Source organism: Capra hircus, chromosome 1, assembly GCF_001704415.2.
Source record: "Capra hircus breed San Clemente chromosome 1, ASM170441v1, whole genome shotgun sequence".
Classification (NCBI taxonomy): domain Eukaryota; kingdom Metazoa; phylum Chordata; class Mammalia; order Artiodactyla; family Bovidae; genus Capra; species Capra hircus.
The window spans coordinates 86,071,430-86,096,499 of NC_030808.1; the positions used below are offsets into that span (position 1 = coordinate 86,071,430).

Genomic DNA, 25,070 nt, shown 5'->3' on the forward strand with positions numbered 1-25,070 from the left:
AATTAACAGTGAAAATGTTAAGAATCGAAATGTTACCAAAACTCTTCCAGAGACCACATTTTGATTTAAAGATAGATACTTTGGATTGAATAACTTTACCAAAGAAACTATTGGTTGATTTTGCCTTAAAATAGGTCTTGGAACTTTTTAAAAAAAACTTTATTAAAGTATAGTTGATTTGTTTAGTGTTAAATTTCTGCTGTACAGCAAGGTGATTCAGTTATACATACATATATTCTTTTTCCAATATTCTTTCCCATTATGGTTTATTCAGTAGGATCTTGTTGTTTATTCAGCCTGTATATATTAGTTTGCATCTGCTAATATCAAACTCCCATCCCTCCCCCACCTCCTCTCCCTTGGTGACCACACGTCTGTTCTCTATGTCAATCAGTTTATTTTTAGAAATATATTTTATCAAAATTTGCGTGTAACTGAGCCAATTGTAATATCTAACACTTTAGGAAAGAACTAAAATATAGTTAATTTCACAATAGTGAACCTGAGAAGGACTTTAAAAAGAAAAACTGGAGATCTTAAGTTATGTAAAATTTGATCAGGTTTGAAGGAGGCAGTAATGTTGACTGTGAGAACTTTTTGCTTGCTTAGGATAAATGAGAACTAGAGGTTTGATTCCTGAACCCTGCTTTTACCATCAGTTCAGTTCAGTTGCTCAGTCGTGTCTGACTCTTTGCAACGCCATGAATCGCAGCACGCCAGGCCTCCCTGTCCATCACCAACTCCCGGAGTTCACTCAGACTTGCATCCATCAAGTCAGTGATGCCATCCAGCCATCTCATCCTCTGTCTTCCCCTTCTTCTCCTGCCCCCAATCCCTCCCAGCATCAAAGTCTTTTCCAATGAGTCAACTCTTCGCATGAGGTGGCCAAAATACTGGAGTTTCAGCTTCAGCATCATTCCTTCCAAACAAATCCCAGGGTTGACCTCCTTCAGAATGGACTGGTTGGATCTCCTTGCAGTCCAAGGGACTCTCAAGAGTCTTCTCCAACACCACAGTTCAAAAGCATCAATTCTTCGGCGCTCAGCCTTCTTCACCGTCCAACTCTCATATCCATACATGACCACAGGAAAAACCATAGCCTTGACTAGACAGACCTTAGTCGGCACAGTAATGTCTCTGCTTTTGAATATGCTATCTAGGTTGGTCATAACTTTTCTTCCAAGGAGTAAGTGTCTTTTATACACACCGAGGAAACCAGAATTGAAAGAGACACATGTACCCCAATGTTCATCGCAGCACTGTTTATAATAGCTAGGACATGGAAACAACCTAGATGTCCATCAGCAGATGAATGGATAAGAAAGCTGTGGTACATATACACAATGGAGTATTACTCAGCCGTAAAAAAGAATTCATTTGAATCAGTTCTGATGAGATGGATGAAACTGGAGCTGATTATACAGAGTGAAGTAAGCCAGAAAGAAAAACACCAATACAGTATACTAACACATATATATGGAATTTAGGAAGATGGCAATGACGACCCTGTATGCAAGACAGGGAAAGAGACACAGATGTGTATAATGGACTTTTGGACTCAGAGGGAGGGAGAGGGTGAGATATGGGAGAATGACATTCTAACATGTATACTATCATGTAAGAATTGAATCGCCAGTCTATGTCTGATGCAGGATACAGCATGCTTGGAGCTGGTGCATGGGGATGACCCAGAGAGATGTTATGGGGAGGGAGGTGGGAGAGGAGTTCTTGTTTGGGAATGCATGTAAGAATTAAAGATTTTAAAATTTAAAAAATAAAAAAAAAATAAAATTAAAAAAAAATAATTTCATGGCTGCAGTCACCATCTGCAGTGATTTTGGAGCCCAAAAATATAAAGCCTGACACTGTTCCCACTGTTTCCCCATCTATTTCCCATGAAGTGATGGGACCAGATGTTATGATCTTTGTTTTCTCAGTGTTGAGATTTAAGCCAACTTTTTCACTCTCATCTTTTAATTTCATCAAGAGGCTTTTTAGTTCCTCTTCACTTTCTGCCATAAGGGTGGTGTCATCTGCATATCTGAGGTTATTGATATTTCTCCTGGAAATCTTGATTCCAGCTTGTGTTTCTTACAGTCCAGCGTTTCTCATGATGTACTCTGCATAGAAGTTAAATAAGCAGGGTGACAATATACAGCCTTGACGTACTCCTTTTCCTATTTGGAACCAGTCTATTGTTCCATGTCCAGTTCTAACTGTGGCTTCCGGGCCTGCATACAGGTTTCTCAAGAGGCAGGTCAGGTGGTCTGATATTCCCATCTCTCTCAGAATTTTCCACAGTTTATTGTGATCCACACAGTCAAAGGCTTTGGCATAGTAAATAAAGCAGAAATAGATGTTTTTTTTCTGGAACTTTCTTGCTTTTTTTCATGATCCAACGGATGTTGGCAATTTGATCTCTTGTTTCTCTGCCTTTTCTAAAACCAGCTTGAACATCAGGAAGTTCATGGTTCACGTATTGCTGAAGCCTGGCTTGGAGAATTTTGAGCATTACTTCACTAGCGTGTGAGATGAGTGCAATTGTGCAGTAGTTTGAGCATTCTTTGGCATTGCCTTTCTTTGAGATTGGAATGAAAACTGACCTTTTCCAGTCCTATGGCCACTGCTGAGTTTTCCAAATTTGTTGGTCATTAAAAACCAATAGTCTTCTGGACTTCCCTGGTGTACTAGTGGCTAAATTTGCATCTGCTAATCCCAAACTCCCACTCTTTCCCTCCTCTACCCCACCCTTTGCAACTTCAAGTCTGTTTAATATGTCTGTGGGACTGTTTGTTTCATAGATAGGCTTGTTTTAGAGTCTGCATGTAAGTGATATTATGATATTTGTCTCTCTTACTTCACTTAGTATGATAACCTCTAGGTCCACCATGTTGCTGCATATTGCATTATTTCATTCTTTTCTATAGCTGAGTTAATATTCCATTGTATACATGTACCACATCTATCCATTCATCTGTCTATGGACATATAAGTTGTTTCCATGTCTTGTGAATAATGTTGTGAACAGAGGGGTCCATGTATCTTTTCTGAATTATCATTTTATATGGGTATATGCCCAGGAGTAGGATTGTTGGATCATATGGCAACTCTGGTTTTTTCAGGAACCTTCATACAGGTCTTCCACAGTGGCAGCACCAATTTACATTCCCACCAACAGTGTAGAAAGATTCCCTTTTCTTCACATCTTCTCTAGCATGTGTTATTTTTAGACTTTATGATAATGGCTGTTCTGACTGGTGTAAGGTTAGGGTTAGGGTTAGTTTTGATTTGAATTTCTGTAATGATCAGTGAGAAATACTGGACTGGAAGAAACACAAGCTGGAATCAAGATTGCTGGGAGAAATACCAATAACCTCAGATATGCAGATGACACCACCCTTATGGCAGAAAGTGAAGAGGAACTAAAAAGCCTCTTGATGAAAGTGAAAGACGAGAGTGAAAAAGTTGGCTTAAAGCTCAACATTCAGAAAACGAAGATCATGGCATCTGGTCCCATCACTTCATGGGAAATAGATGGGGAAACAGTGGAAACAGTGGCTGACTTTATATTTTTGGGCTCCAATATCACTGCAGATGGTGACTACAGCCCTGAAATTAAAAGACGCTTACTCCTTGGAAGAAAAGTTAAGACCAACCTAGACAGCATATTCAAAAGCAGAGACATTAGTTTGCTGACTAAGGTCCATCTAGTCAAGCCTATGGTTTTTCCAGTAGTTATGTATGGATATGAGAGTTGGACGGTGAAGAAGGCTGAGCGCCGAAGAATTGATGCTTTTGAACTGTGGTGTTGGAGAAGACTCTTGAGAGTCCCTTGGACTGCAAGGAGATCCAACCAGTCCATTCTGAAGGAGGTCAACCCTGGGATTTGTTTGGAAGGAATGATGCTGAAGCTGAAACTCCAGTACTTTGGCCACCTCATGCGAAGGGTTAACTCATTGGAAAAGACTTTGATGCTGGGAGGGACTGGGGGCAGGAGAAGGGGACGACCGAGGATGAGATGGCTGGATGGCATCACTAACTCGATGGACGTGAATCTGAGTGAACTCCGGGAGTTGGTGATGGACAGGGAGGCCTGGCGTGCTGCGATTCATGGAGTTGCAAAGAGTCGGACACAACTGAGCGACTGAACTGAACTGAACTGAATGAATAGTGATGAGCATCTTTTCATGGGGGCATTTTTAAATATATATGCATATTATCTCTCTCAGTCTTTAATTGGAGAAGTGTTTTGGAACTGTTTTGGTACAACTCTAGAAGGCCTAATCCAGAAGTCCACTGACTGCTCACTGAGGAATTTTTGGGTTTTAGCAGTTTAGACTTCACTTGTTCCTGGCCACATTTATCATAATTATCTTTAATTAAAGCTGTTTTAAAATATGATAATAAATACATGAAGTGAAGTGTTAGTTGCTCACTTCTGTATGACTCTGCAACCCCACGGACTGTAGCCAACCAGGCTCCTTTGTCCATGGGATTTTCCAGGCAAGGATACTGGAGTGGGTTAACATTTCCTTCTCCAGGAATATATACATGAAATTGGGCTCAAAATTTGCTGTTTTAATAGTTTTTAAGTGTACAGTTCAGTAGTATTAAGTATATTCATATTGTTATGCAGTCAACACAATAGCCGTCTCCAGAACTTTATCTTTCAGAACTGAAACTGTACCTGTTAAACAGTAACTCCCCATTTCTTCCTCCCTGAAATCCCTGGCAACCACCAATCTACTTTGCTTTTGTGAATCTGACTACTCTAGGTGCCTCATGGAAGTAGAATCATGCAGTATATTTTCCTCTTAAAAATATTCAATCTCTGGGGTGGGAAGATCCCCTAGAGAGTAAAATGGCAAGCCACTCCAATATTCTTCCTGGAGAATTCCATGGACAGAGGAGCCTGGCGGGTTACATTCCATGGGGTTGCTGAGTTGGACACAACTGAGCAACTAACACTTTTACTTTCATGGGTTTAGCTTGCTAACCTCTTTTATTCCTAAGATAAAATGACAAAGTGTGCCAAGCCTCTTCTGGGCAAGAAACATACATTCCTTTTATTTAATATCTAGTTTGAAACCTCTTCTAGTTAACCTTTTCTTTTCTCAGTAAAGTTTATATTTTTTGGTCATTTTTGTTTGAGTTTTCACGTTAAGTTTTAGTTAACTCCCATCATGGTTTTGTATCCTAAGTGCTATATTTGGAAGGCCTTCAGGATTTGGTAAATCAAGTGCAAGAAATAAATGCTCGGTGCTGCATGTACGTCCCAAGGCAAATTGGTATTGTTGTGAGTGAAGTACTTCCTGCCCTGATCACAGACATTCTTCTGCGCCCCCCTATCATGATAAATATTTTTAACCAATCTATTCTTTTCTGTTTTAAATAGGCTGCTCAAGAAAAAGAAGAACTTCAAAGGGAAGGTGACAGTTTGGATGCTAAGATCAACAAAGCTGAAAAAGAAATCTATGCTCTAGGAAACACCCTGCAAGTGCTGAACAGCTGCAACAACAATTACAAACAATCTTTTCAGAAAGTGACTCCATCTAGTATGTAGAAATTATTGAAACTTTTAAATTAATGTACATGGAATGAAAGCTGCAGAGTTATTTTAAAAAGAGGATCACTATGCGATAAGGAAAACAAATGCATCATATTTGATTCAGCTGGAAAACCTAATCACCACAACCCCCCCCTCTCTCCCCCACTTAAAATAAGTGCTAAGGTGTTAATTCCACCTGTTACTAGTTGTAGTGATGTGGCATAGTACTCCTCTACGGAGTTCATTTCAAATCTGAAAAAAACAGCAGTATACTGGATGCTGTATGTTGACAAAATAAGAATAGTTATTTCACATCCTATTTTTCAAAAATTAGACATACAGAAGTTGACCTTTCATAATGAAAAATGTTAAAAGTTTAAATTGTGTAATATTTTAAATTTGCTTTCTACACAGCATGTTAAAAATTTAAAGCAAAAATTCTTTTAAATTCTAGGTGCTGAGTATGAGGTAAAAATTCAACTAGAAGAACAAAAAAGAGCTGTTGATGAAAAATACAGACACAAACAAAGACAAATCAGAGAACTACAGGAAGATATCCAGGTAAATTCTATAGGCTATAATAATAAGCCCTTAGTAAAAGTTAACTATCACTATTATAATTATTATACTCTTGTTAATATACAATTTTTTAGAGAAGCAGTTACTTAAATGAGAAAAAAGTGATCAAAGTATTAACTAGTTAAAATCCCAGTGCTAAGCCCTGACAATTACTTGGTAATCAGTGGATAAATTATAGCTAGCTAACTATGACATCCCCTAATCTTTATTTCAGTTAAATCCTTTAAAATCACCTTAATAGACTGTTCCTTAAAACAAAAATTTCAAAGATGAGAAAACAATGTGTTTGGTAATAAGCAGGCTCTATATAAATATTTAAGGGCTTCCCTGATGGTAAAGAATCCACCTGCCAATGCAGCAGACACAATAGACAGGGGTGCAGTCTGTGGGTTGGGAAGATCCACTGGAGGAGGAAATGGCAACCCACTCCAGTATTCTTCCCTGAAAATTTACAATGAACAGAAGAGCCCTGGCAGGCTACAGTTGAAAGGGTCACAGACCTGGACATTACTGAGTGCACTTACAGAGATTTTTTTTTTTTTTATTAAAGAAGTAGAAATAGATTATATGAGTTGGGAATCTTTGAAAACTGTGTGCTTTCAATAGTCATTGTTTGAATTGTTTTTCTCCCAAATACTATGAAAATAACCTTCCAATGGAATTATACATAAAACTTAATCCATAAAACCATTATACTTATTATCTACCAATAGAATGTGCATTGTATATGCAAAGAGTTGGCCACAACTGAGCAACTGAGCACATATATACAAAAACAAAGGAATCAGAATTAAATACTTGACAAGCGGCAACTATAAAAGTTATTTCTGAACCTAACCAATAAATTTGTTAATATTTATTTTCTGCAGAGCATGGAAAATACTTTAACAGTTATAGAACACTTAACAAATAATGTCAAAGAAAAAGTAACAGGGAAGCAAGCTTATGTACTTCAATTAAAAAGAGAAACTGAGGAACAGAAGCCAAAATTAGAGAGAGTAACTAAACAGGTATTGGAAACTTTAAAAAACTGACCTGTCATATTTATATTTTGGAGTTCCAAATGGTAACCTCACATCTTCCTTCATCCATTAACAAATACTTAGTTCTAGAAAACAGGTTTAAATAACTGACTGCTGTTGACCAACAGTGTGCAAAACTCACCAAGGAAGTCCGTCTTTTGAAAGATACAAAAGATGAAACATTAGAAGAACAAGATATTAAACTTCGTGAAGTGAAACAGCTTCACAAGATCATTGACGAAATGTTAGTTGATATCACACAAGAAAATGCTGAGATCGGTGTTATCCTTCAAACATACTTTCAACAGGTAATAAGACTTATCTTCTAGTCAAATATTTCTTAAACATTTCATGAAGAAAAATTTAGGGTATTCAACATAAAATGAAATTTACTGAAAAATGTTCTGAAATGGCGTGGTACTAATGATTGCTCTTGAATATTTTTCCAGAGTGGTTTAGAACTACCTACAGCTAGTACTAGAGGTAGTCGTCACAGTTCTAGATCTCCTTCCCAGACTTCACTGTTATCAGCAAGGTAAGTGGAAGGAGAAACCACCATCTCCTGATTCACTCAGTTACAGCTTCCATCCCAGGCAAATTCGGCCACTTCATATGCCATAGCTGCTGGACCTGCCAGTGCACTGCTAGCGCTCTCCCCAGCTTTCCCTACCTTCTGATGTTTGTGTCGGAGGCAGAAACCAGCCAGCAGCACAAGACTCTTCCCTTCTGGCTTCTGTCTGGAGTTATCCAGTTTGACATGTAGAGCTTTGTGACTATCAGATATTTCAGTAGGATAAAGCAGGGTGAAATTTTGGATGATACACATAGCATGGTCATCCCGAGTGTGGGGTGAATTGATTAAACCATAAAAGGACCACTTAGCTGTATACAGATATTGAGTAAGATTTATAAGATTAAAATCCGCTGTAAAATCTGAGGAGTCAGAATTTTATTTATGCTGCTTTGTTTTGCTAAAAAGGAAATTATTCTTTCTTCTGCAGTTTAGTTTTATCCAGAATTCTATCAGGTGGACATTTAGTCAACATTCCTGTGCCTTGCTGACAAAATAATAATTATTAATATTAAAGATGATCCTCATCTTAAAATTCCCAATCTGCCACATTCAGCACCGTATTACTTTTCATTACTCCACAGCAAGATGTCATGAAAGGATTTCCTAAAAGATATTTTTTAAGTAAAACAAAAACACTTTCTATGTAAACATGGTGAGCACCCACTTGAACACCCTAAGTTCAGTTCAGTCACTCAGTAGTGTCTGACTCTTTGCGACCACATGAACCACAGCACACCAGGCCTCCCTGTCCATCACCAGCTCCTGGAGTCTACCCAAACTCATGCTCATCGAGTCAATGATGCCATCCAACCATCTCATCTTCTGTCATCCCCTTCTCCTCGTGCCCTCAATCTTTCCCAGCATCGGGGTCTTTTCAAATCAGTCAGCTCTTTGCATCAGCTGGCCAAAGTATTGGAGTTTCAGCTTCAACATCAGTCCTTCCAAAGAACACCCAGGACTGATCTCCCTTAGGATGGACTGGTTGGATCTCCTTGCAGTCCAAGGGACTCTCAAGAGTCTTATCCAAAACCACGGTTCAAAACCATCAATTCTTTGGCGCTCAGCCTTCTTCACAGTCCTACTCTCACATCCATACATGACTACTGGAAAACCCATAGCCTTGACTAGACAAACCTTTGTTGACCAAGTAATGTCTCTGCTTTTTAATATGCTATCTAGGTTGGTCATAACTTTCCTTCCAAGAAGCGTCTTTTAATTTCACGGCTGCAATCACCATCTGTAGTGATTGCAAAATAAAGTTAGCCACTGTTTCCCATCCATTTCCAATGAAGTGATGGGACCGGATGCCATGATCTTAGTTTTCTGAATGTTGAGCTTTAAGCCAACTTTTTCACTCTTTGTCAAGAGGCTCTTCAGTTCTTCACTTTCTGCCAAAAGGGTGGTGTCATCTGCATATCTGAGGTTAATATTTCTCCCAGTAATCTTGACTCCAGCTTGTGCTTCTTCCAGCTCAGTGTTTCTCATGATGTAATCTGCATAGAAGTTAAATGAGTAGGGTGATAATATACAGCCTTGATGCACTCCTTTTCCTATTTGGAACCAGTCTGGTGTTCCACTTCCAGTTCTAACTGTTGCTTCCTGACCTGCATATAGGTTTCTCAAGAGGCAGGTCAGGTGGTCTGGTATTCCCATCTCTTTCAGAATTTTCCATAGTTTATTGTGATCCACACAGTCAAAGGCTTTGGCATAGTCAAGAAAGCAGAAATAGATATTTTTTCTGGAACTTTCTTGCTTTGTTTTCCAGCAGGTGTTGGCAATTTGATCTCTTGTTTCTCTGCCTTTTCTAAAACCAGCTTGAACATCTGGAAGTTCATGGTTCATGTGTTGCTGAAGCCTGGTTTGGAGAATTTTGAGCATTATTTTACTAGTGTGTGAGATGAGTGCAATGGAGCAGTAGTTTGAGCATTCTTTGGCATTGCCTTTCTTTGGGATTGGAATGAAAACTGACCTTTTCCAGTCCTGTGGCCACTGCTGAGTTTTCCAAATTTGTTGACATATTGAGTGCAACACTTTTGCAGCATCTTTTAGGATTTGAAATAGCTCAACCGGAATTCCATCACCTCCACTATCTTTGTTTATAGTGATGCTTCCTAAGGCCCACTTGACTTCACATTCTAAGATGTCTGGTTCTAGGTGAGTGGTCACACCATCGTGATTATCTGGGTCATGAAGATCTTTTTTTGTTCTTCTGTGTATTCTTGCCACCTCTTCTTAATATCTTCTGCTTCTGTCAGGTCCATATCATTTCTGTCCTTTATTGAGCCCATCTTTGCATGGGTATCTCTAATTTTCTTGAAGCAATCTCTAGACTTTCCCATTCTATTATTTTCTTCTATTTCTTTGCATTGATTGCTGAGGAAAGCTTTCTTATCTCTCCTTGCTATTCTTTGGAACGCTGCATTCACATGCTTATATCTTTACTTTTCTCCTTTGCTTTTCGCTTCTCTTCTTTTCACAGCTATTTGTAAGGCCTACTCAGCCAGCCATTTTGCTTTCTTGCATTTCTTTTTCTTAGGGATGGTCTTGATTCCTGTCTTCTGTACAATGTCATGAACCTCTGTCCATAGTTCATCTGGCACTCTATTAGATCTAGTCCCTTAAATCTATTTCTCACTTCCACTGTATAATCATATGGGATTTGATATAGGTCAGACCTGAATGGTTTAGTGATTTCCCCCATTTTCTTCAATTTCAATCTGAATTTGGCTTTAAGAAGTTCATGATCTGAGCTGCTCCTGGTCTTGTTTTTGCTGACTGTATAAGAGCTTCTCCATCTTTGGCTGCAAAGAATATAATCAATCTGATTTCGGTGTTGACCATCTGGTGATGTCCATGTGTAGTCTTCTCTTGTGTTGTTGGAAAAGGGTGTTTGCTACGACCAATGCGTTTTCTTGGCAGAACTCTATTAGCCTTTGCCCTGCTTCATTCTGTACTCCAAGGCCAAATTTGCCTGTTACTCCAGTTGTTTCTTGACTTCCTACTTTTGCATTCCAGTCCCCTATAATGAAAAGGACATCTTTTTTGGCTGTTAGTTCTAAAAGGTCTTGTAGGTCTTCATAGAACTCAACTTCAGCTTCTTCAGCATTACTGGTTAGGGCATAGATTTGGGTTACTGTGATATTGAATGGTTTGCCTTGGAAACAAACAGAGATCATTCTATCATTTTTGAGACGGCATCCATGTCCTGCATTTGAGACTCATGTTGCCTATGATGGCTACTCCATTTCTTCTAAGGGATTCCTGCCCACAGTAGTAGATATAATGGTCATCTGAGTTAAATTCACCCATTCCACCCTAGTATTTTCATAAAAGCATACTTTAAAAACTTAGCATTCAGAATTGTATGGATAGTTATGCTTTTCAAATGACCCCACCACATTATCCTGTCAATAGGTCCCTCATTTTTTTCTTTTTCGCTCAAAGTATATAATCTATCATTTTAATCACTCTTGCCAGCACTCAAATTTTCTTGCCTCTTTTCCTACCTTTTGTTGAATGATTTTGGCAAACTTAATACCTAATGATTCTAAATTAGTTATAGTTGAAACATTTTTTAAATAGAAATATATTTGCAGAACTATTTTTCTACTGATTTGAAGCTTTATCATTTTTTCTTAATTTCCTGATACTATTAATGGTCATCTTTTTAAAATTCATTATTAGCACTCTTAACAGGATTATCTTTTTTGATCTCTTTAAGTACTTGTGGGATTATGGCATCTTTGCGATTAATGAGGGGTCTCTACTAAAATAAAAATTCTGAATTACAGTAATTCTGGTTTTATTCTAGGTCATCTAAGAGTACAAGCACTTCTGCTTCTCAGACTTCGATCAAAGTATTAGAGCTGAACTTCCCAGCCTCTCCGCTAACTGGCAGCACTTCCAGACCAACTAGTGCTAGCAGTGCCTCCAGTACCGGTAAAAGCAGAAAGACCAACAAATAAAATTTTAAATCTCTCTTGAACAAGTTGTAAACACAAAACCAAAAGTCTCCTAATTTTAAAATAGTATATCACACCCTATATTTTTGGGTGCCTTATACTGATATAGAGTCCTAATGAGATAAGTGTTAGAAATACAAAATGAGCAGAGAAAAGTTTTATCCAGTGAAAAATGTAAAAACTTCATGCTAGCCATGAAACTCCTCACTTCTAATGTAATAGGATCTTTTTGGAAGAAATCTCTAAAGATTTATTGTACTATATAGTTTATAACACTATTAAAATTTTCTTTTAGCCTAGATGATCCTGAAAGTAGGTTTTATTAACAAGAAACATATTTCTCAGACTTTATTAGAAATCTGTTAAGTTTCTTCTTTTAGCATTACCTCCCCCCTCCCTCCACCAGAAAACAGCTGAAAGGAAAGAGAACCACTATGTATCAACAGTGGAACTTAAATTTCTAGGAGGAGGCCACTCTGATCTTGAAAGAAGTCAAACATAGTGAAGATTCTGCTCTCAAGATACAACCAAGAATGTTTTCAATATTTCCTTGATTTAATGAACAGTTTAAAGAAAGCCAGGCATAATTAGATTTGCAATAGGAATTCTGTAAATTTCCAGTGAAGATAGACTACCAGATTAAGAATTAGTTATTTCTGTCAGTCCTTTTTCATTACATGTGCCCAACACTTTGAACTTTGGAATAGAGGGTGAAGTATGACTATGTTATAAAACTGGTTTTCAAATAAATGTATCAGAATATATATACTTAAATGAGTACTGTCTCCTTCAAATCTTGGGAAAAAGTATTTCTTACAAAAACTGTCATTGTTTACAACTGTCACTTGCAATTCCTTCTGAAAGGCAGTAATGGTAGTAAACCTGTTTCTCTGGATCACTGGTGTATTGTCATTTCTTGTAATAGGCAGCAAAAGGCACAGCCAAGTCCAATGAATAAGATGGCTAAAAAGCTGATTTTTTTGTAAAACATTATTCCAGTGAGATTTGTGAAATATAAAAACTGATTAATCTTACCATCACTTTGAATGTTCACCAAAATTCTCATTCTTTGCCCTATTTTACTTTGCAAATTACCTGGAAGTTGAAGTATATTCCAAGCAGGCAGGGACTAGTACTGTGACCTTGGGAAAGTTACTTCTCTATGCTTTTTTTCTCATTTATAATATGGAGACAGTAAAAGTTATCTATGTTGTTTATTGAAATCAGATAATTTATATAAAGGCACAGGGCCCAACACACTGGAATTGCATAGTAAAAATGTAAAGTCGCTCAGTGATGTCTCTTTGTGACCCCACGGACTATATAGTCCATGGAATTCTCCAGGCCAAGAATAGCATAGTGGGTAGCCTATCCCTTTTCCAGCGGATCTTTCCTACCCCGGAATTGAACTGGAGTCTCCTGCATTGCAGGTGGATTCTTCACTAACTGAGCTATCAGGGAAGCCCTGGAATTGCACAGTAGCTTCTACCTATCATTGAGCCACCAACCAAAGCCTAGCACAGTATTTGTGGAATGGTTAAGTTAGAGTACATCATGAGAAACGCTGGACTGGAAGAAGCACAAGCTGGAATCAAGATTGCCGGGAGAAATAGCAATAACCTCAGATATGCAGATGACACCACCCTTATGGCAGAAAGTGAAGAGGAACTAAAAAGCCTCTTGATGAAAGTGAAAGGAGAGTGAAAAAGTTGGCTTAAAGCTCAACATTCAGAAAATGAAGATCATGGCATCTGGTCCCATCACTTCATGGGAAATAGATGGGGAAACAATGGAAACAGTGTCAGACTTTATTTTTTTGGGCTCCATAATCACTGCAGATGGTGACTGCAGCCATGAAATTAAAAGACGCTTACTCCTTGGAAGGAAAGTTATGACCAATCTAGATAGCATATTAAAAAGCAGAGACATTACTTTGCCAACAAAGGTCCATCTAGTCAAGGCTATGGTTGGTTTTCCAGTGGTCATGTATGGATGTGAGAGTTGGACTGTGAAGAAAGCTGAGCGCCCAAGAATTGATGCTTTTGAACTGTGGTGTTGAAGACTCTTGAGAGTTCCTTGGACTGCAAGATCCAACCAGTCCATCCTAAAGGAGACCAGTCCTGGGTGTTCATTGGAAGGACTGATGCTAAAGCTGAAACTCCAATACTTTGGCCACCTGATGCCAAGAGTTGACTCACAGGAAAAAGACTGATGCTGGGAGGGATTGGGGGCAGAAGGGGACGACAGAGGATGAGATGGCTGGATGGCATCACCGACTCGATGGACATGAGTTTGAGCGAACTCCAGGAGTTGGTGATGGACAGGGAGGCCTGGCGTGCTGCGATTCATGGGGTCACAAAGAGTCGGACATGACTGAGCAACTGAACTGAACTAAGTTATATTAAGTTTTGGTATTTTATTGCTGGCAAGAACTGAGACAGAACAAGGACTAAGTGTCTTCTTCCCCAGCATTCTCTGTCACTTAGATATTTGTAGATGGGGATACTTGCTACCCTTCAACCCACCCATCCAGTGTCATCATGAATTGGAAAGATTCTAAAGCCTATGAGATTCTAAACACCTATGACTCCTATGTATATTATCTCTATTCTCATCTATACTGTTTTTAATAATTTGGGAAGAATCATTATGATCCAAGTTCCTTCCTTCTTCAGCTCTAGTTGCTGAAATTAATTCTGAGTAAGTCCAGCTTCTGTCAGCTGAATCATTTATTCAGACTCTAGGAAGAAAAGCAGAAATGGAAGCCAGCTCCAGGCTATCAAAAAACACACTCAACTGGACATTTGCAGTACTAGGACAGTTTCCTAACTTCCTTTCCCTTAGTGGAAGACCAGATTTATAGTGTGCTTCACTTGCCACTGCTGCTTTTGCCAGGACTCTTTCCTACTCTGATCTATTCTTGCCAGGAATGTATGGTCTTGTCAGTATTTAAAGAAATTTCTTATGGCTACACTGCTAGCAAGGAAAAAAAAAAGAGAGATGAGCAAAATGGGCCCCTATTCCACTTTCATGGCTTTATTCCTAGAGTACTTTTAAACATCTGGAACATAAATCATTTTAATTAAATCAGGCTTTAGAGGTCAATTAGACAAGACACATATCTGTCTACCATTTAAAAATGTTATGCAAGAAAATTCACCTTTAAACAAATAATGATTATAAAATGGTATTTAACATTCAAATAATCTCTTTAGAAAGTCAAGAACTTTTAACAGAATGAAGTAATTTTTCATAAAAATGATCCAAGTGTTCAATGCACAAATTTAATATTTTGTCAAACAGCAGGATAAGGTGAACCTGAGGAATTCTAACATACCATAGTACAATGAAGGAACAATACTTTGAGAGTTATCTTTAGGTGAAGAAGTTTAAATCATCAGAATAAGAAATAACTGTACATAACATACACACATTAAAAAAGTCAGCTACGAAAAGAGGACCTATAACTGAAACAAATATACTTTGAGAACTGCTATAAAAAGCAATTGATTTCCATAATGTCTACAAATAAAATAACCACGGGAGCAGAGATTTCTGCACTGGACTGTATTACTAAAAGATCCAAATATTTTATTAAAAGTCTTTAGTGTAATGTTGAGGATACCCTTGGCATATTAGTTTTTTGGCTTATTTCCTTTTTCTTTCTCAAATGCAGCTATCTGATTAAATATATTGAGTAAATTTTGAGGTAAATTTTTTTTAACTCCACCTTCTGAATGGTCTTTGCTATTGAGTCCCTCTCCCTGAATCTCTGTTTTAATATCCTCCTCGTAATTACCCTCTCTTTCACATTCTCCTTGATTTTTATTTAATTGATATCTTTGCTCATGTCTACTTAGATCACGTGATCCAGAGTAAGTGGATTTCTTATATTTTTCTCCTGACTTCCAAGAGTAGTCTGAGCTTGCTGGTGAAGTAGCATGTCTCGTGGAACCTGGTTCCCACTTTCTATAGTGCTCTTTTCTTCCTTCTGTATCTTTTTCAAATCTTCTATAACCATACATTTTTACCTTATCCTCTGAATTCCTATAAAAAGAATCTGAGGAATCTCTTCTACTGGAAAAATGTCTTTCTGATTTATATGGCTTTTCTGTTCTGCTACTACCTGCCTGAGTTTTATAGCTATCATAAAAATCTCTTGGATCTTCAGACCTACCTCCAAAATCATCCGGAATTTCAACAGAAGATGATGAGAAAGAACATTTATCTTTTTCTTTTACCTGTTTCTTTTGATATGGTAACCTATCCTGCTTTTCCAATAGTTTTTCCACTTCTTGTTTTTGGTTAAGAAAAGATGCTGACGTATTAGCTGGAACTGGGAAGCACTCATCTTTCTTATTCTGATCTATCTGATTTGAGGATGCCTTAGCTGAATGCCTTTTAGAACTTCGAGAAGACTCTGAGCGGTTCCTCTTATGTTTCTTATGCCTTCTGTGACCAGAAGATGAAGAGGAGGATGAAGAAGAAACTGATTCATCAGCAGAAGAAACACTTGAAGAAGAAGAAGTTGATTTTCTTCTTTTTTTCTTTAGCCTAAAAAAATGTAATTAACTCATCAGATATGTTGAGTATAAAAATGTTTAATTACCCATAAAGATTTTAGTTCTATTTTATTCTCTATTTAAAGATTTCATAAAAGTTTGCAGCTTATATAAGAATTATAGTAATAAGTTTAGTTTTTACTATAATATCCAATTTTACCATTAGTCATGACTTTTGGGAAAAAATACTTGTGTAGACAATTGTCACTGTAAGCAAATCCATCATTTTTCAAATACACGGTGACATTTCTAAAATTACCTTAAAAATTTAAGAGCATCTGAATACATAAAGGAGAACTGAAGTTTTACATTTGGCTATGTCTAGTTCATGGTTTTATCACCTCAGGACTATAAACATTTTTGGCCAAATAACTTTGCTTGGAGGGTAGGGTGGCAGTGGGGAAATTCTATATCATTGTTTAAGTTTAGCAGCATCTCTGATCTCTATCCACTATATACCAGTAGCACCTACCAGTTATGAAAACCAAAAATGTCCCATGGGAAACCACACCCAGTTGAGAACTACTGCTCTAATTTTGAAACATTTCTCCCTAAAATACAGATAATTAAAATAACATTTTAATTCTCTCTATATTTTTTATTTTTTGCAGAACTCTAGCCATCCATTCTACTTTGCTCTATCTCTTTTACAGAAAAATTTATGGTACATATACTTGCTAAGAATCATTGATTATGACTTGAAACACTTTAATTTTTTACTTACTTTATCTCCCAAATGGCACTTTGGTTGAACTGAGTACTTGCTTTAAGTTTAAAAATACTGAATATTATAGTTTACCTTTTCTCCTCTTTTAAGAGCTTACGCAACTTTTCTGCACTTGTTTCTATTTTCTTTGTTTTCTGCTTTTCTTCCTTTTCAGCTTGTTTTTCTCTTAATTCCAAAGATTTCTTTTAGAACCCAGATATCGGAAAAAACCACACGTTAAAAATAGCAGAATATATAAAATCCAGTTTTCAAAAGACCAACCCACCCCCCAACCAGAAACCAAATGTGGTATACCCAAATCACCATATATCCAGCATTAAAAAAGTATTTTTAACATATAAAAATTAATCACAGGTGTTTGGCATTAATCATTAAACAGCCAGAACAGTATTGAGGACCATATTGCAGTTGGTATTCCATGGAAAAAAAAGGGAAGCCATTGCATTGATACCCATGACCCAGAGTGCAAGAAAAAGAAAAAATAAAATACATGAAAAAATATATATATTTTAAAAACCATTAAAAATTGAAACAGGACACAAATTTTATAAACAAAATTCAAAGGAAGAAATCCCGATATGGTGAGTTGAGAGGGGAATCACCATGTTCAAATACAAACCATTTAAAAAATAGCACAGCCCAGTTGGATGCATGGTTACATAAGAAATCATTTTCCAGTTTGAGGATGGGGATGAGCAGCACCAGATGTCAGACACAGCAGCAATGGTCCAATTCAGAAGAAAATGCATGAGAAAACATCATCATCAGTATTACAGGAAAAGACAGTTTAAAATATTTTTCAGAATGGTTTTTATAATTAGCTCAATTACAGTAATAATACTGAATTTTGTAACCATCAGGAAAGCTCACTACAAGGACAATTCTACAAGGACAACGTCATACCAAACAGGCAAAGGAAATTTTCTCAACAAAACTATGAAGTAATGTCAAATCCAATTAAGAAAAGCTGTATCTAAAAAACTTTTCATAATGCCATAATTAAGTGATCTAGAATAGTTTCCCTAGAAGTTTTGGCATTAATCTTAAAAATGACTACATTTCTAAGAGAAAATAAAGAATCACCTGCATATATACATGAAGCTTCTGCAAAGCATCCTCTGCATCTTTGAAAGTTTCATCCAAAGCCAAAGCTTTCTTATAGTAACTTTCAGCATTTAAAAACTTTTCTTCTTCTTCTAACCTAAATTCGAAAGAAAAATTTAGCTTTTTTGGTAAAAATTCGAAGTTCTCAAATATGCATATAGGGCAGAAGCTTATGTGAGTTCATGAGGGAAAACTATGTTTAGCAAATTTTTTTCCAAATTGAACAATACTTAAATACTGTGCTTCTGCTATTTTTTTGTTAGTGTTGTTGTAAAAGACAATATAAAACTACATAAAACCAATCAGAGAAACTGAACTCAAAGATACAGAGACTGGTGGTTGCTGGAGATGGGGTTGGGGGCAGGTAAAATGGGTGAAAATGATTCATTTTATAAACTTCCAGGTATAAAATAAAGTCCTGAGGATGTAATATACAGCATGGTGATTAGAGTTAGTACCATACTGTATATTTGAAAGTTGCAAAAAGAGTACATCTTAAAAGTTCTCATCACAAGAAAAAAAACCAAACATAACTGTGTGATGATGAATGTTAACCAGACACAATGGTCAACTCTTCACAATATATACATAAACTGAATCCTGTGTTGAACATAACCTGAAACTAACATAAAGTTATGTGTCAACTAAATCTCAATTAAACAAATAAAAAACAAACAGGAATTCATTACTGATAACTAAAGCCATATTGTAGGTCAAGCAGTGGCATTTTAGTATAATTTGTGAAAACACACTATCAACCTCTGAAATTTAGTTATGATCTTGAACTTGAGCACAGAATTATGTAGGCTGGCTTCTCCTAGTAGTTTATGAAGAGTTTTCCTTTCTACAGAACAATTTTTCCAGAAAATTCACTGCTAACATCACAAATACCAAGGCACACATATCACAACCAGCTTGCAGAAAGGATAATAATCATCATTATTAGATGATGCTCACAAGTCTATGTGGTGAAATATCAGAATTAGAAAGTTTAGACAGATCAGTGAAAGGATTTTGCACAATATTTTCAGTTTTTAGAAAGCAAGAAAAGGTATTCACTGTAAAACAAATGAATAAACCCAGTAGTTTCAATGCAATCACTTCTGTCAGATAGGATGAGGGGAGGAAGGAATAAGCCAAAGATGATCAAGATTTCTCGACTGGATGACCCAGTAGATGGTGTTGCCATTCACAGAGCTAAAAATCACAAGTATGTGAATAGTAAGACAACCACATCTAACGAGGCACTACCTATGTACCTAGGGGCTTCCCTGGTGGCTCAGACGGTAAAGAATCTGCCAGCAATGCGGGAGACCTGGGTCTGATCCCTGGGTTGGGAAGATCTCCTGGAGCAGGGCATGGCAACCCACACCAGTATTCTTGCCTGGAGAATCCCCATGGACAGAGGAGCCTAGCAGGCTACAGTCCATTGGGTCGCAAAGAGTCAGACACAACTGAACGACTAAGCACAGTTATGTAAGCTATGTAAGAAAGAAAAAAGCTGCTCCAATCACTTGGGTCCAAGTAGAAGTTCTTATCAGTTAAAAACAAACATTGCAAAATTTCATTTATATGGAGTTCTGAAATGATCATACAAACTGTTATGATCTGGCAAATTCATGAGGCAGAAAGGGGATGATTCTATTTAAGAAAAAATGATAGCAAAGAAGATGCTGGCCCTTAATTATTAAAGCAGGATGTTACCAAATTATTTATGTTAAAAGTACTATATTTCTTCAAAATATTTTATAAGTTAGACTAGTCTGTTAGTCATTATGCCAAGTACTATGCCAGTATTTCAGGACAGTATAATATAGGTTACGTTACAGGGTTTGTTCTTAATGTTTTCCTCTTCATTTAATCTAAGTTCATGGATTTTATTAGACAAAGTAGAGCAATAAGTTGACTACAACAGTGAAATCTTATGTACAATGAACTACAGAGTTCTCAATTTATATTTTTGGCATTATAATTACTAGAATGATGAAATGAGTTAGAAATTTCTCTCTATTAAACAAAAGCTTTTGGTGTGTGTCCAGGATAAGATTTACCTATTAACTTTCTATGTATTATAATACATACTCAGAACAGTGAACTCAAGACACTAAAATATCTCCAATCATGAAGAAAGTAACTAATAAGGAAGACTAAAAGGACCAGAGAATGTAAAAAGAACTATATTTAAAAAACATTTTCAATCAAAACTGAAACTAAGAGTATCTGAACTAAGTCAAAGATGTTATTTAAGTTCAAGATTTTATAGTAGTTGGCTATTAAATATTAGATCTCTACTATTAAGCAAATCTGACACTTACTGCCCTCCTCTTTCTACAAGTGTCTGGCAGAGGTATTTTCTTGCATTTCTGTGAGTTGGACAGTTTTCCAGTGCAAGTTCAAAATCTTCTATTGCTTTGTTTAGACTTCCTTTTGTTGCATATCTATAGATATGAGACAAAATTAGAGGAATTTATCTTGTGAGCTATTCATAAATCTTATATACATTTATCTTGTAAATATTCCTCAAAACCCATGATCCACTTACAATGCACCACGAGCTACCAAAGCTTCCACATTTTGTTTGTCTATTTCCAGAGCCTTATTGTATTCATTCATAGCATCCACATGGCGTCCAACCTTAAAATAATCCACTCCAATCTTCACACTAAAAATGTATTTTAAAGCATATATAACAAATATTTCACAGAATATCCAAACAAAATGTTAGCGTAAATAAAATTTTAAAGCAAACCAAATTTATTAGTTATTAGTCTTTAATATTCTCAGTATAACTAAGAAACAGTCTTTAGATAATTTTGTAACAAATATTTATGAAATCCAGATATCAATATACTAATTCCTTTTTAACAGAATTAAAAAAATATTGGCTAAAATGTAAATCTTTAAAGTTTACAACATACTAGCATTTATATCTATAAAAAAGCTAATCTCAAAAAGGTATCATTTAAATTCATTTATAAACAAATTTTGTCTTAAAGATGACATACGCATGCTTGCCTTAACTTAACCTGTTAGGTTAAATAATGCAATTGTTGAATGACAAAATCTTCATACCATTTTAAAGCCCATGATGCAGACTGCTTCTTTCTTAACGCAGAAGCAAAATCATCCTCAGAGAAATTTTTGCTATTAAAGAAAATAAAAGTCAAAATGCAAATACTTTTTTGGGTAACTACATCTCACTTTACCTGACAGATTAAAAACTGAATCTCAAGCAAGAAACTTGTATTCCCATTTATAATGCGAAATTTTTGAACTCTCAGGAATGACTATTATTATTAGGAAGTATTTTCCATTAGCATATACATGAAATTCTTGTAAATTTTCTGCATCTTATAAATTTTTTCTGCATGTACCTGGTCACACGGCACATATCAATCACCGATAAGACTCCACTCCAGAAGGAGAAAGGATAACCTAGTTCATTCAAACTTTGGCATACTGCTGCCACCAGGCTTAGGATAATCAATTATGTTCTTCAGTTATGCAGCTTCTCACATCAGCACCACAGACCTCACCACATAACAGAACAAATACTGATTTACTATACCTTTGAAGGCCTCTCATTAAAGATGGTGGATTAGATTCATCTATTCCTAGTTTTCCTAAAAGGAATTCAACTACTCCTGGATTAACAAATCCCAAAGAACTCTGCATGATATTCTCATAGGATTCCAAAGAATTGCTATTTAGTTCAACGCTTTTCCTTAAAAAAAAAAAAAAAAAAAATCACAAAATATAAAGATGATTAAGATGATTAAGACAATTAAATAGCATATCCCATTTTAATTATGGAAATAACATATGGGATTTAAATACTCAGTCTATTTTTGTACATGAAAGTGTGGCAACTGTGATTTGGTTCCTTTTGCCAAGTTTGAACCGATTTATGGGTTATAAAAATAAAATTAGCATATTTTGAAATAAGAGAAATTAGAATTCTACCTTCTTGTTAGAAGTTGGGCAAAATTTGCAATTTTTTAGCCAAGAAACTGTTTTGTAATTAACTTGAGACAATGTGGATAAAATTACCTGTAGTACAAAGGAAGTTCTTCAGAACTAATTACACCTAACTTAATACCAGATAGGTGTGGTGGAAGAGATGAGCTATATAGAGACACTGCAAGCTTTTCATGGTATCTGTCAATATCCTTGATTCCAGCTTAAAAAATAAGAAAATTAAGTTGATTAGCAAAGCAATGCAAACTAACATAAACATAACCACAGCTACTTTTTTTACTAATATGAGGAAACTGATCACCTCGAATGATGTCGCCAGTTTGGTAATATGATAAAGGATCCCCATGGTTACTGATTGAAGGCACGTCTCTTAGTGGACATAGAGCCTGCAACAAGAAGCACTGTAAAACACTAGACATTCTATTCTTCAGAGAGAATTGTCTTCTTTTATTCTAGCAGTTCAGTATAAATAGCTAAGACTTGGAAGGAACATTAAGAAAACAACTAGCACCCTAGAGTCTAAATTTAAATTTCTGTGCCCAAACATAAGTAAAAAAAGTTTTCTGGTTCAGGTCAAAGCTAAACTCTCATGAAACTTGCAATTAGTTTTAGAAACGGAGTATAAGTATGTATGATGAAACAAAAAGATATTTTGTGCTTCTTAAATATAAAATTAAAATGTGTCCAGAAAGTAGGAGACTTCCAAGAATATGAAACGTGAATTCTTCTAGGTTTCGGTGTTATTGAGTTTGCGGTATCTTCTGTTTTCTTCCCTATCTGTCTTAATAACAAACCTTTCAAATTAAAGCGACATAGTGTATTTCAAATTTAGATCTATTCACCCTGGGCAAAGTATCATGATGTACAAATCACTTAATTATTGGAAATATACAGAAAAGACAGGAATTTGTTTCTAAATTATCCACATGCAAGTATCTAATGCTGAATACTAAATAATTAAAGACTTTTCAGCTAGAAGAGATAACCCAGGCTACTAATGAATCTCACCAGGTCCAGTAATATCTGAGCACTTAAAACAGGACCCCACTTCTGCCAGCCAAAGGACCAAATCCCCCAACTAGAAACAGTGGCAGAAACTGTAATTCTATTACAGCTAATAATTTTTTTAAAAGTAAAAAAGTACTTAATTTTTCTATTAATACTTATTTAATTCTCAAAACTAGGTCTGCAGAGTACACTTAATTACAGCTGGATGAAAAGATATAATTTTTGCACTGAGATGACATTTTTATCAAAAACAAAAACAATCAAATAACTAAAAGGTGAGTAACTTACTGTGATTTCTAAATGGGATATATCTCTCATAATGCCACTGCCTAAACAAATTAACACCATGAAAAACCCAAATTCCCGAATGGAACTAATTCTTCCAATCACTATATCACCACGTTCAATATCTCGGAAAAACAGCTCTCTCCGGTCCATAGTAGGTATCTCCATGAATTGCTCTAACGGTGGCATGACTGCATAATAATCTGAAAAAATAAGTAACAAAATTACTAACAACAGCTCTGTGTTCTGCTTCATCAAAGTGCTGTTAAACCAAAACGCAACGATTTTAAGACTAAACACACCATCATTGTCTTCACTAACTTCAGCAGTTGTAGGTGCATCTGATTTCCAGGAAAGTGCAAAAAGCAGATCCGCTTTTTTGGAAATGAATTTTTGTATTTCAATGTTGTCAACTCTCCTCTCTTTTCTTAAAAAGAAAACAAAATTTATGAAAACTGGTTTTTCTGCATAACTTTTTAGTACGTACAAGCTTCTGCTCTCTGCTTTCATCGCCCAATCGTGACCATCCTAAGCTGTTGGCCACACATCCTCCGAAAAAGTTTTAACCAGGGATCCCCTCATACGCCAGTCTGTAGATGGAGGGCGCGGAAACTTAAAAACACAGCCGTGCTGTTCCAGATATACACAAGCCCCAAAGATTTTAGCTAAAGAATCCGCGCCTCTGGTGGCAGTACTAGATTTAAAAGTTCAACCCACATCCCGCGTTGCCCACATTAGGGAGAAGGTACCCTCCTGCACCCTGCCCTCGAAACCTGCGCCGCAGTCCTCACGTGCTCACAGCCTCGGCTCAGCAGCCGGACTGCGGTAATGAAGCCCGGAGCTGCTTCCCCTCTCCAGTCTCGCAGCGGCGCCGCCGTGCCATTACCTGCCCGGGAACTGCTGCTGGCCCGGCGGGCCCCGGGCAGGGTCGGCCACCGACCCCAGGAGGCTCCGGAAGTGCGGGTTGTCCTGCTGTTCGCTCCGGAGCAGGGAGAGCAAAGACGGGCCGTGGAAATTTAGTGACTGCCGCAAGAGGTCTCGGTCCATGGCTAGAGACTGTCGTGACCAAAGGCCAGTGGGCTGCTAGCCCCCGGTTCGGTGCCCACTACTTCAGGCCGTGGTCGAGGAGGCTGAGGAAGCGGCCTGGAAGCCGCCAGAAGCACACATCCCAGACACCTCCAGAGTGGCCTCCCGGAAGTGTTCTGGAACCGCCCCCAGCGGTGGTGCTGCGGAGCGCAGTTTTGGTATCGCGAAATTGAGCGAGATTACGGAAGCCGGGAGGATTGGGGCAAGATTTTTCAGGGCCGGTTTAGGGCCGGTTGTGGCTCTGAGGTAGTGAGGTGTGTAACAAGTTTTCGTTTTAAAATTTCTGAGGTGTTATTACATTGAAATGGCCCAAGTTCTAATCTGTGGTAAATAATAATTCATCCTTGTGTTTAGCGAGGCGCTTCTAAGTGCCAGTGTCAGGAAAAGAACCCTGAACTGTTACAAAGTTTCTTACCTTATCGCTGGATAAGTATCTATGCCTCAGGCATAACCGCATTAAAACGACTGCTCTGGGAGACTTTCTGTTAGGCTTTAGGGCAGAAGAAAGGAAGAACATTAACATTTATTAAACACTGGAACTGTGTTTTCTAGCCGTACCCTGTTCACTGTTAGTGATTTTAGTGTTAAAACCAGAATGACTTTAATGCCTAGACATATGCATATTTTGTTTTGTT

The 25,070-nt window shown here is 37.1% G+C and overlaps 2 protein-coding genes across 4 annotated transcripts in view; one reads left to right on the top strand and one right to left on the bottom strand.

The window, feature by feature from the left end:
- The window catches only part of CCDC39 (coiled-coil domain containing 39), a 57,138-nt gene extending 44,689 nt beyond the window's left edge, over positions 1-12,449 (top strand). Inside the window, exons 15-20 of the mRNA XM_005675228.3 lie at positions 5,396-5,555; positions 6,003-6,109; positions 6,997-7,137; positions 7,278-7,457; positions 7,599-7,684; positions 11,535-12,449. Coding sequence (XP_005675285.2) covers positions 5,396-5,555; positions 6,003-6,109; positions 6,997-7,137; positions 7,278-7,457; positions 7,599-7,684; positions 11,535-11,688 — 828 coding nt within the window. The 3' untranslated portion in view covers positions 11,689-12,449. The remainder of the gene's footprint in view (positions 1-5,395; positions 5,556-6,002; positions 6,110-6,996; positions 7,138-7,277; positions 7,458-7,598; positions 7,685-11,534) is intronic.
- TTC14 (tetratricopeptide repeat domain 14) lies at positions 14,701-24,556 on the bottom strand. Of its 3 annotated transcripts, none has more exons than XM_018047524.1 (12): positions 24,236-24,556; positions 23,652-23,776; positions 23,353-23,552; positions 22,358-22,442; positions 22,129-22,258; positions 21,647-21,802; positions 21,151-21,222; positions 20,621-20,740; positions 20,394-20,516; positions 18,058-18,175; positions 17,047-17,156; positions 14,701-16,239 (listed from the first exon to the last, which is right to left on the bottom strand). In XM_018047524.1, exons 1-12 carry the CDS (start codon positions 24,394-24,396, stop codon positions 15,321-15,323), a joined length of 2,319 nt encoding a protein of 772 aa, XP_017903013.1. In that variant the 5' UTR covers positions 24,397-24,556; the 3' UTR covers positions 14,701-15,320. The 3 variants fall into 3 exon arrangements, 2 of the variants coding, with proteins under 2 accessions (XP_017903013.1, XP_013819727.1); XM_013964273.2 differs by lacking the exon at positions 24,236-24,556 and adding an exon at positions 24,123-24,223; XR_001918010.1 differs by having other exon boundaries at positions 15,830-16,239; positions 17,594-18,175.